The sequence below is a fragment of the Haematobia irritans genome, chromosome 1 (genome assembly GCF_050003625.1).
Source record: "Haematobia irritans isolate KBUSLIRL chromosome 1, ASM5000362v1, whole genome shotgun sequence".
Classification (NCBI taxonomy): domain Eukaryota; kingdom Metazoa; phylum Arthropoda; class Insecta; order Diptera; family Muscidae; genus Haematobia; species Haematobia irritans.
In genome coordinates this window covers 197,847,854-197,860,641 of record NC_134397.1, presented here as the reverse complement: position 1 = coordinate 197,860,641, position 12,788 = coordinate 197,847,854, and the positions used below count along the sequence as shown (strand labels likewise).

General features: G+C 32.2%; 1 protein-coding gene across 6 annotated transcripts in view; it reads left to right on the top strand.

Moving 5' to 3' along the window:
• The first annotated feature begins 632 nt into the window (after positions 1 to 632).
• LOC142222384 (uncharacterized) overlaps positions 633 to 12,788 on the top strand; it is a 55,474-nt gene continuing 43,318 nt past the window's right edge. For 3 of the 6 annotated variants that reach the window (XM_075292518.1, XM_075292517.1, XM_075292513.1), the window contains exons 1-2: positions 633 to 736; positions 1,331 to 1,537. In XM_075292518.1, the coding sequence (XP_075148633.1) occupies positions 1,477 to 1,537 (61 nt within the window). In that variant the 5' untranslated portion in view covers positions 633 to 736; positions 1,331 to 1,476. Of the gene's footprint in view, positions 754 to 960; positions 1,117 to 1,330; positions 1,538 to 12,788 lie in introns of those variants that run through there. The other 3 variants (XM_075292514.1, XM_075292515.1, XM_075292516.1) reach the window with 3 other exon arrangements.

Here is a 12,788-nt window from a genome sequence, read left to right as displayed (position 1 = left end):
AAAATGGGTCGGCTTCATTCTCTGGTTCTAGGCCGTGATTGATTTGATTCGTTTGAAATTCGGTATGTGACTTTCCAAACAAAAATAGTTGTATGAAGGGATCTGTTTGTTAGTATTCACATTCTAGAAAATTTTTGTCCATATCCGTCCCTGATTATGATATATGCGATGCTACATTCCATTGATTTTATACCATTTTTATCCATCGTGTATCTATGTTATAATAAAGAATCTGACAAAGAGTTTATTTCAACGATTTCCAATCTTCCAAAACACTTTCGGTCAGTTTGAAGCCATGTTTCCATAATTTTTTCGGGTGCGACTCATGGTCGGGAAAGATTTCGACACTATTTACTTATTTACGTGAGAATCATGAACACAAAAAACTGATCTCTATCTGCATTCCCTACAATTGTCTTTGTCGCTCATAACGCCAAATATAAAATGACAAATTTGATGGCACACACAACGAGCGCATCATTGACCAAGCCAAGCGATAACATTGGTCGGGGAGTATGTGTGCCACAATTTGAGTGGGAAAATGCTCTCAATATTAGAAATGCACTCAAAATTTGTGCTTTTTCAATATAATTTCTGTGGGGAAAATTATTTCGACATTTCAATGGTTGAAAAAAATCAAAAAATTTTCGCGGTCACTAGGTAAATTTGTGGCGTCTCCTTGTTGTGTTACGAATTGGTTTTGGACCGGGAGAGATCGACTCGTATACTCGTACTCGTACATATTTTTCTATTGTGAACAAAATAATATTTAACATAAAAAAATATACATTTAAAATAAGAATTATTAATCATACTTGAAAATAAATTATAAGACTTTTTTATGAGTGCAAATATAAAAAAGAAATTATAATCTTTAGTGAAATAAAAAACGAAGAGTCATATTAAAATTTCTTTAAAAAAATTTTGAGCGACAAAAACCTTAGTTCATTCATTAAAAAATTGTGTTTTGGCCGCAACAGTCGTTGAAAGGGACACCAAAGGATTAACCCAGACAACGATTGTTGAAGCTAAAAAAAAAAGAATTAATGAAGACTAAAAATCTGCAAAAATCAACGAATTGAAATAATTTTCTTTATTAAACGAACGACGAACGAAGTGAAAAAAGATTTTAAAAAATAAATTATAAAAAATTGTTTACAACAATTAAAAAAAAAAAAACATTTTGTGACATAAATCTAAATATTAAAATACATATATATAAATATTTAAGAAATTTAGAAAAAAATGTGTTTTAGTGTAATGACAAAAAAAATTGTTGAAAAATATATTAGAGTGATTTCTAATTTGTTTTAATTTTTTTCCTATACAGAATACGAGAGTGCATTATATAGAAAATATATTTTTGATTTTAAAGAAACCATAAGTTATAATAATTTATGAGGTGATTTAAAGTACTAACATTTCATTCAACTGACAACTGATTCCTGGGATACTGGAGTTTTATTGTGAATTGTTATGGGGCGAATTACATTTTGGTTCCTATTGGGACTAACGTTATTCGCCATCTCTGCTCAGGGTATGTGAAAAAAATTAAAAAAAAAAAACTTTAAAAAGTTTACAAAATCCAATACTGAAGAAAAAAAAAATAAAAAATCAAACTGCCTAGATCTCTTAAAACTTTTCGAAATAAAATTAAGAAAAATTATTATATAACCTATATCAAAAATATCTAAAAATTCTGGCTGGCCACCAGCCCCAGCATCCCACCGCCATCATTGTCGCAATCGTCGTGGTCGTCGTCAGCAACAGCAAAGAAATTTTTAAAACCCTTACGCGTAGCTCATCATATTTTTCTTTTATAAAAACAGCCTTCCACCACAAACGTGTGTGTTTTAAATATAAATGGCCAAAAAATTATTCTTATGAAAGAGCCAAAAATTTCTTTTTTTTGTTTGTTTGTCAAAATTATGTATTATGCAATTTTCCTCTAGCTAGATGGCTAGCTAGCTGGCTGATGGCTCACGACTCACTCCGTTCGATATTTTTTCGTATTTGGGATCCGTACGTACAGACAGCATTGCCACATCGTCAACATACGATTCAAATGAAAAAAATTCTTTAAAATTTATTTTCGTATAAAATTTTAAGATATATGTATGTACGAAAGTTTATGTCATGTACTATTCGCACACAAATTTACTCTACTCAATAGCTACGTATCTACATACTAAATAAATGTATTATGTGTTGTTTTAAAACATTTTGATTTTTTTTTTTAATTTTCAAATTTCCTTTTTACTTTCCACTCATCTGACAGCGAATGCTGTCAAAAAAAAAAAAAACAAAGATGTCAGTCTGTCCGTGAAAGTTTTCGAGAAAAATAAAATATATATCTTAAATCGTCCATTCCGCAAAGTAAAATGCCGAAGCAGCAAAAGTCAGCTGAAAATAAAAACAACCATAATTTTGTATATTATGAAAATCTCAAGAGAAAAACATAATTAACCCTCAGAAGTGAGGAAAATAAGTTAGGCAATTGGTTACTTACACCGAAAAAAATGTCACCCGCAGTTAATCAATCTATTCAGATTGGCTTATATTTATTATAAAAAGGTCAAATAAATAAAAAAATACTTAGGAATATTAATTAGGAATAACTATAACAAAAGCGTTGTGTTTAAATAAAACATTTTGATGCTCTGAGCCCAGCAACCCCAGCAGCTCAAGTACTTCCAAAAAAGAAGAAGAAAAAAGATTTGGATCATCTCCAGTGAATGTTACATGGCCTTCGAATAGGGCGGAAGTATATCGTTCTCGGATCCTTTGAATGCTTTAGAAGTTAGGCCTAAGAACTTCATTTCCATAAAGAAATTTAAAAAAAAAATCCCCAACTCAGAATAGAACTCTATTGATTTTGGAATAAATCGGTTCAGATTTAGATATAGCTCCCATATATATATTTCGCCCGATATGGACTTATATGGCCCCAGAAGCCAGCGTTTTACCCTAATTTGCTTAAAATTTTGCACAAGAAGAACAATTAGCACTATAGTCAAGTGTGCGTGTGAAATCAGTACAGATTTAGATATAGCTACCATATATATCTTTTCCCGATATGGACTAATACGGTCCCAGAAGCCTGTGTTTTACGCCAATTCGGTTGAAATGTTGCACTAGGAGTACAATTAGTAGTGTAGTCAAGTGTGCCAAATTCTTGGAAGAAATCGGTTCAGATTTAGATATAGCTCCCATATATATCGTTCGCTCGATTTACACTCATATGACCACAGAGGCCAATTTTTTGCTCCGATCCAGTTGAAATTTTGCACAGGGAGTAGAATTAGCATTGTAGCTATGCGTGCCAAATTTGATTGAAATCGGTTCAGATTTAGATATAGATTAGATTATTTAGATTTAGATTATTTATCTTAGAACTAGCATCGATTCAAGTTTGTTATCGAAACGACAGCATGCATACTCGAAGGACAGGTCTACTGAGACCGCATTACATGAACTAGTCAGCTTTATTGAAAGCTCACTATCTGTCAAAGAATACACAATCGTGGCGTTTCTAGACATCGAAGGGGCGTTCAATAATGCCCATCCGAGCTCGATATTAAATGGACTGACAACTCTGAATGTTGATCCATGTATACTTAGGCTATTAGACGAACTTCTAATGAAGAGACGTATTTCAGTCACACTAGGACAAGCAAACATACAAAGGTATGTGAACAGAGGCACTCCCCAAGGAGGAGTTCTATCACCTCTTCTTTGGAATATTGCTATAAATAACCTTCTGGTTACCCTAGAAAAAGAAAGGATAAAAGCGGTGGCCTACGCAGATGATGTGGCTCTAGCAGTCAGGGGAAAATTCCCATCCACAATTAGATATATTATTCAGAGGGCCCTCCGGATGACTGAGAAATGGGCGAAAGACAATGGTCTTGGGGTAAATCCTGCAAAGATCGCAAATCTCCCACGGTTAGGCCCATTTCCTTAGGGGGTATTGAAATTGCCTTTGGTGAGTGTGCAAAATACCTTGGCGTTATTTTGGACAGGAAGCTGAACTTTAAGTTTAATATTGAAGAAAGGGCGAGAAAAGCAACGGTAGCTTTGTACTCGTGCAAAAAGGCAATATGAAAAAAGTGGGGACTAAAACCAAAAATTGTGCATTGGCTATACACGGCAGTGGTTAGACCTATAATGCTATATGGTGTTGTAGTCTGGTGGTCGGCACTTCACCAGCCAACAAGTTTAGACAAAGTTCAGCGTATAGCGTGTTTGTGTATCTCAGGCGCATTCAGCAAGACAGGAACAAATTCCCTTAATGTCATACTGCATCTATTGCCTTTAGACATTTTGGCCAAACAGTCAGCTGCAACAACGGCTGTGCGGTTGCGCGAGCTATTTCCGATTAAAGATATTTTATAATATTTTTCTATCCTTCCATCTTTGTCCATCTAATTCATTTTGAAGTTTTACTATAATTTCAATATTTGTCTGAAATTTATCTCTTGATGAATCGCTTTCTGAGACAATTCGATTGATTTTTGTCTCATCTGACCACATTGGTGCAATATATACATAGGATCGTGAGTTCAACGCCAGTTTCGACCAAACACCAAAAAGTTTTTTCAGCTGTGGGTTATTCCACCTCAGTAATGCTGGTGACATTTCTGAGTGTTTCAAAGCTGCTCTAAGTGGTTTCACTGCAATGTGGAATGCCGTTCGGACTCGCCTATAAAAAGGAGGTCCCTTGTCATTGAGCTTGACATTGAATCGGGCAGCACTCAGTGATAAGAGAGAAGTTCACCACTGTGGTTTCACAATGGACTGAATAGTCTAAGTGAGCCTGAAATATCCGGCTGCCATTATATCTAACCTAGCCTAAGCTACGTCAAAATATGCTTTCATAATTGAAAAATAACATTCTAAACCAAGGATGCAAAATTCTCAAAATAAGTATTAGACAATATTTGTTAATTTTAAGATTATCTCTTTAAATCAAAAATATTTATCTTTAGATGAGATAGAAATGTGCCTTACTTCAAAGACAACGACTTGAACTGAGGGATGCAACCTTCAAAGATTCCTATACTAAATTAAAAAAATAAAAAACAATTCTAAATCAAAGATTATGAAATGTAGTTTAGTTAAATTGTCTTTATTTTAAAGAAATTTGTCTTTAATATTGTGTAAATTGTAAATCCTAAAATGTAGGTTGCAAAAGTTTTAATATTAGATCAATTCTTAATGTACTGTATTAAAAATTAATTAATTCGATCAAAAATAAAATACAGATATCATGTAGACTGAATACATATCTACTTAGTACCGAAGAAATTAATGATATCAATTAATTTTTTAATTGCATCAATTAATTTTTAATTGACTTTGGCGATCGATACTATTATTTCTGTGATTGAAGACATTTCACTTAAATATATCAATTGGATCAATTAATTTCGTGATTGCATCCAAAAATATTTTTTTTTTTTGGGCGTATGACAATCCCATGTTAAATTCATCGGTACTGTGCCAATTTTACACCACTTCCAGAACATTTTCACTACTTTTTTGGTGCCGTTTTTTGGTGGGTTACTTTAACGGAAAATTGTAACCTTTTTAACGATTTATGTTGCGATACACAATGTTACTTTGATTAAGTGATTTTTTTGAAAGTCGCTTTTTCTCGGTTCTAAAAGTAACTGGAGGACAGTGTTTTTAAAACACTACTTACTTTCTTTTGAAAGAAAAAAAATTATTTAATTTTTTAAAAACCAACAAAAAATGCTTCAATGTTTTCTTAATATGCATATGTGTTTTTCAATTCAAATATCACCAAAATATTTCCAATTACAATGTTAATTGAAGTTGAAAAAATTTTCAATTAATAAATTAATTGATTTGAATTAATTTGATTTAATCAAGATTGAAGCATTAAGTTAATTAAGTCTGTGATTGATTTTTTTTAATTTTTAATAAAAAATTAATTGATACAATTAAGTTTTTAACCATTTAAAAAAGTGATGGATTTTTTTTTAATTTTTAAATAAAAATTTATTCCAAACAATAATTTTTTAATCAAACTTTTTGGCCATATATGTGAAAATCAGACACAAAATATATATGGGAGCTATATCAAAATCTGAACCGATTTCATCGAAATTGGGTACACTTAAAATCTGAACCGATTTTTTTTTCAAAATCAATAGCGACTGTCTTTGAGCCAATGTTAAACTCTGCGCCAAATTTGAGGACGATCGGACTTAAACTGCGAGCTGTACTTTGCACACAAAATTACATATACAGACAGACGGACAGACGGACATCGCTAAATCGACTCAGAATTTAATTCTAAGACGATCGGTATACTAAACGATGGGTCTTCGACTTTTCCTTCTTGGCGTTACATACAAATGCACAAACTTATTATACTCTGTACCACAGTAGTGGTGAAGGGTATAAAAATCCATAAATATTGTCACCATTATGACACACTATGATACGTCGTACGTACGTTTATCTTATCCGTAACTTTTAATAGGTTTAGCTTTCTAAGGTTAATATACATAGGTCTAGTTGCTACCATTGGCTCTACACGCAAAAAAATAATTCTTTCCTCCCAAACGAAATTTTAGACAAACAAAGTTCGTTTCTCATTTGCTTTTCGTTGAAAGGAAGTGTATTTGGAAGAAAAGTATATACTTTTTGTGATAAACGTTTATTCTTTTCCACGATGTAAAAACAATTTCATAAAGACTAACTCAAAAAAAAAAAAATTCTGGCTAATTGCATTTTCCCTCACATCTTTCTCACTTCCACGAAGTTTTTTAGTTCTTAGTACTTTTTTCTGTAATACAAACAATGTAGAAGAAATTATACGATTTTATAAATTTTGAGCTATGTAGCCGTTATTGTCACTGAGCTATGTAACCGTTATTGTCATCAATAGACAATTACCCATATAAGTTATATTTATATAGCATAGCTTTAGGCGCCCACGAGCCGATTAAACAAAGTTTATTTAACAGAAAAATACATTTAGTTGGGCACCGTGGAACAGTGGTTGCTACGTCCGACTTGCATGCCAAGGGTTGTGGGTTCGATCCCTGCTTCGACGAAAGTTTTTTTTTTACATATATTCCAGATATGGTCGGAAGATACGGAAAAAATGTTCAACATTACATTCTACTATATTAAATTTTTACTAGCTGATAGCCTAAGTAGCTAATGCTAGATTTTTCTCTATTATTCTTATATATACTATAAGTTTAATAAATAAATAAATAAATAAACTTTTACTATGAACTGTAAAATGTGTCTTATTAAAAACCTAAAGTCAGAAAAGAACAGTGTTTGATATAAACGAAATGGACTGTGTTGATGGTTCAAAAATAACTTTTTTTATTAAAAAAATAAATATTTTGTAACAAACGAATTTTTTTGGTGATAAAAGTGTATACTTTTCGAAGCAATTCAAAAAACTCTAACAAAAGAAACGCGTTTTCGGTACACGTTTTCCAAACGTTTTTTTTTTCTTTGCGTGTAAATTGACAAGTTTAGACCAAAAATAAAAGAACCGAAGTTTTGATTTTTCTGACAAATATAACAATTATCCTCTTGATGGATTACTTTCTTGGTTATTAACCTAAGACGAAAATGCTTTTGGTGGCTTGTAAAAAATAAAGTGATCTGTCAACAAAACAAACTACGAGTACTCTGTGTACCTCCTGTAGCTGACATTTTTTGTTTGACAGTATAGATTAGTTTTGAAATCCCATAAATTTTCCAAGTGTTAATTTTTTCAAATAGAAAAAAATAATTAAAATGAAAATAATTTTAAATTTTGTCTTTTTCCTTAATGAAAATATTTCCCAGTCCCAAAATATAAGAAACGTCACATTTAGCTCTTTGGCATATATACTCGTGTGTGCGTCGCTTCTTTTGTCTAGATAGATATGTCCGTCCTTCAATCATTTGTAATCGTTTAAATATAGAGACACATTTTTATTATGTCTTCAAGAACCCAGACCCAAAAGAAAAATAAAAGCACGAAGAAAAATGTAACTACAAAAAAAGTATCTCTATTTCTATATATATTTGCGAAAATTAAAGAAGCTTAACTAAAGATTTAACAGCATATTTGCAAGTAAACGAAAAAAGTATAATTATGAAAATTTTGTTGCCATCATGTTATTAATATACGATTAATAATTAGATAATAAGCAAACACACACTGAAAAAAATATTGTCTTGAGGTCAAAGATTTCGTGTCTTTAAAATACGAATGCAAATTTTGCTTAGCATAGAAGACGCATTTCTCTAATATAATGTTTTTTTCCTTATCCAAAAATCGATAAACTTTTCAATGAAGTCGTACTGTCTTTATAATTAAATGATTTGAATTAAAAATGGGTATCATAACATGAAAAAAAAAATGTTTGGGCTAAGGTCAACTTGACTTTAATAATTCAGAAATATTCTTTAAATTTAATGAAATTGTCTTTAAATTAGTTGTCTTTTTGTATCTTGACTACAAAGCAAAAAATCGTTCAAATATAGGACATGTTTTTCAAAATTTTATTTTAAAGAAGTTTTTTACTTGAAACATAGCATAATTTCTACTGGAAGTCAAGTCTTAATTTGGAAAATAAAGTTGTCGTTAACTCGTTTTTAAAGGACTTTTATAGCACATGAAGAAAAAAAGCTGAGAAAGCGAAAAATTAAAATTTGCTTCCTAGAAGCAAGTACACAAAACCCAAATTTAAAAGAGAATTGTGTCTTAGAAGTATCCTTACTTGTATTCTCCGCTTCTTTGGCTCGGAATCAATACCAAATTTTTTAAAGTAAAGACAAAATCTTTGGAACCGGACATGCTTTTTTTTCAGTGCATGTAAAAGACATTCTACATTCCCGGATAATGTAAAAGGGAAAAGATCCGATCAGATTTTATTTATGTATCATGCATAAGAAGCCTATTTTTATTGTTATATATTTAATAATCGGAAATGGTGCCAAATACACTGAAAAAAATATTAACGTGATATTAAAGATTATGCAAACTCAATTTTAGGATGTACAATTTACACACTATTAAGGACAAATTTTAATAAAATTTTAATTAAAAGAAAGTTTATGATCTTTGCTTCAAAAATTTTTTTCATTAAATTTAGGAGACACATTTTGAAAATTTGTATCTCTTCGTGAAAGTTGCATGTCTTTAAATTAAGGCAAATTTTCCTTAAAGTAAAGAAACACATTTTTGATTTAAATAAATCGTCCTTAAATTAACTGAAATATTGAATTTTTTGATTTAAGATAAAAACGCTTCAAATATAGGCTAATATTTATTTTGAGGATTTAGCATCTTTGGTTTAAAGTTTTTTTTGGAATTAAGAAAATATTTTGTATCCATCATAATTTGGATTTTTAAACTGCCATTTGTTTGTATGTGAATAGCTTTATTAATATACCGGAAAAATAGAATGAAAATTCGATAAATGAGATCTGTATCCTAAATTTAGTTTTATAGATCCTAGATTTAAAGCTAGATAGGTCGCAAAAAAAATTCCTTATTTTAAAGAACCCGCATCTTTGGCTCGGAATCAATACCAAAATCCTTAAAGGAAGGTCAAAATCTTTGGATCCAAGTAATTTTTTTTTTAGTGTAGGTAAGGAAATCTAGAATTTGGTAATCCAGAATATGTCCCCAAATGACATCAGCTGTTTAGGAAAATATTTTGTACAAGTTAAATTGTAGCAGACGCAATTTACACTACATTATGAAAATATTTCTTTAAAATAATAAATATTTTAAATAAAAGTAGGTTCATAGACTTTCCGTTATTTTTTTCATTGAATTTAGCACACGAATTTTTGAAATGTGCGTCCCTCCGTTGATGTTAAAAAATCGAAATTATAACAGATACTTCAATACTTAAAAAATCATTTCTTAATTCAAAAATAAAATTAAACCAAAAGTGTAAAATCCTAAAAGTAAGGTCAGCCTATATTTGAAGTGTTTTTGTCTTTGATGAAACGATTAAATATCTCGTCTATTTAAAGATTACTTATTTTAATCGAAAGTCTTTTTTTCTCTCCACTTTTCCTTACTTCAAAGACATATGACCAATTTTAAAATATTTCGTTTTTATACCGTACATGGTGTTAATATATGGTCTCTAATAACTATGCAAAAATTGGTCCACATCGGTCAATAATTATATATAGCCCCCATATAAACCGATCCCCCGATTTGGCTTGCGGAGCCTCTAAGAGAAGCAAATTTCATCCGATCCGGCTGAAATTTGGTACATGGTGTTAGTATATGGTCTCTAATGACCATGCAAAAATTGGTCCACATCGGTGCATAATTATATATAGCCCCCATATAAACCGATCCCCAGATTTGTCTTGAGGAGCCTCTAAGAGAAGCAAATTTCATCCGATCCGGCTGCAATTTGGTACATGGTGTTAGTATATGGTCTCTAATGACCATGCAAAAATTGGTCCACATCGGTGCATAATTATATATAGCCCCCATGGGAGCCACCGTGGTGCAATGGTTAGCATGCTCGCCTTGCATACACAAGGTCGTGGGTTCGATTTCTGCTACGACCGAACACCAAAAAGTTTTTCAGCGGTGGATTATCCCACCTCAGTAATGCTGGCGACATTTCTGAGGGTTTCAAAGCTTCTCTAAGTGGTTCCACTGGAATGTGGAACGCCGTTCGGACTCGGCTGTAAAAAGGAGGTCCCTTGTCTTTGAGCTTAACATAGAATCGGGCAGCACTCAGTGATAAGAGAGAAGTTCACCACTGTGGTATCACAATGGACTGAATAGTCTAAGTGAGCCTGATACATTGGGCTGCCACATAACCTAACCTAACCTATATAGCCCCCTTATAAACCGATCACTAGATTTGACCTCCGGAGCCTCTTGGAAGACCAAAATTCATCTGATTCAGTTGATATTTGGTACGTGGTGTTAATATATGGCCTCAAATACCCATGCAAAAATTGGTCGAAATCGGTCCATAATTATATAGGCCCCATATAAACCGATCCCCAGATTTGACCTCCGGAGCCCCTTGGAAGAGCAAAATTCATCCGATTCGGTTGAAATTTGGTACGTGATATTAGTATATGGTATCCAAGAACCTTGCAGGAATTGGTTCATATTAGTCCATAATTATATAACCCCCATATAAACCGATCCCCAGATTTGAACTCCGGTGCTTTTTGGTGAAGCAAAATTCATCCGATCTGCTTAAAATTTGGTACGTGGTGGTAGTATATGATATTTAACAACCATGCCAAAAGTGGTTCATATCAGTCCATAATCATATATAGCCCCCATATAAACCGATCCCGAGGTTTGGTTTTGGAGGAGCAAATTTGGAGGAGCAAATTTCATTCGAGGCAGTTGAAATTTGGTACATTGTGCTAGTATATGGCCGTTAACAACCATGCCTAACTAGGTCCATATCGGTCTATAGTTATATATAGCCCTCAGATAAATCGATCCCCAATCACACAAAAATTGGTCCATATCAAGTTCATAATTGTATATAGCCCATATATTTCAATTCTGGCTCTCTACGTACCGTGCAAAAGTCCATATCGATTCGTAATTATTTGTAGACTTACCTATACATACCTTTTTTGTCTAAGGGCGTTTTCGTTTCGCAAAAAATATGTTGCCCTGGTGTTACACTACTTTTTCCCTCATTGTATTTTCGCTCAAATAATAGTGTAATTCCAAAGTTATTGGAATATTGTGAGGGATACAGGATCAAAAATCTTTGACAGTGCCCTTTATATTTGGCAATCAATTTCGAGAATGTTGCACCTTTTTTCCCAATCGAAATCGCCATAATATATACCACGTATGGACTAACTCACAATTTAGAAAACGATGTTAAAAAGTTTTAAGATACCACAACCCAAGTAATTCGATTGTGGATGACAATCTTTCGTAGAAGTTTCCACGCAATCCATGGTGGAGGGTATAGAAGCATAAGATTCGGCCTCGCTGAACTTACGGCCGTATATACTTGTTTTTTTTTTTCATTCATATAAATCTGGAGAAAATGTAATCTATTGGCCCTCAATTTGTCCTCAAATGTTCAGGGGAAATAATTATAATTTTCAAGTTTGGTAGCGAATTCCAATAACTTTAAAGATTTTGTGATTTTTACAACATTTTGGTAATTTTAAAAAAGTCGACCAAAGTTTCTGACTGTTATTTGATTTGCTCCCAATGTCTTCCTTAAACTTTAACTTCAATGTTCTTCACTAAAATTTATCTCCAAAATCTCTGGCTTGAGAGTGTCTAATAAAAGGTACCTTGAGAAGAAACTTTTCAAACATATCTCCCAGTTTTTAATTAATTTCAGTTTTAAATTAAGTTAAAAAAAAAATCACATTTATGAACAATTTCAATGTTTAAAAGTATAGTGAGTACAAATAGGACAAATAGCCAGAATGTCTGGCGGACGAACATCGCTAAAGCGAAGCAGATATCCTGATTTGTCAAGTTTGTTTACTTGCGAAATTTCAAAAAATCGCCATGTTTCATTTCATTTAGAGTTGTTTTCGACAAGATTTTAATAATTTGTATTACTTTATTAATACACTGAAAAAAATATTGCCGTGAGGTCATAGAGGTCATGTCTTTAAAATTCGAAAGCAAATTTTGCTTAGCATAGAAAACGAATTTCTCTAATAAAGGGTGATTCTTTTGAGGTTAGGATTTTCATGCATTAGTATTTGACAGATCACGTGGGATTTCAGACATGGTGTCAAAGAGAAAGATGCTC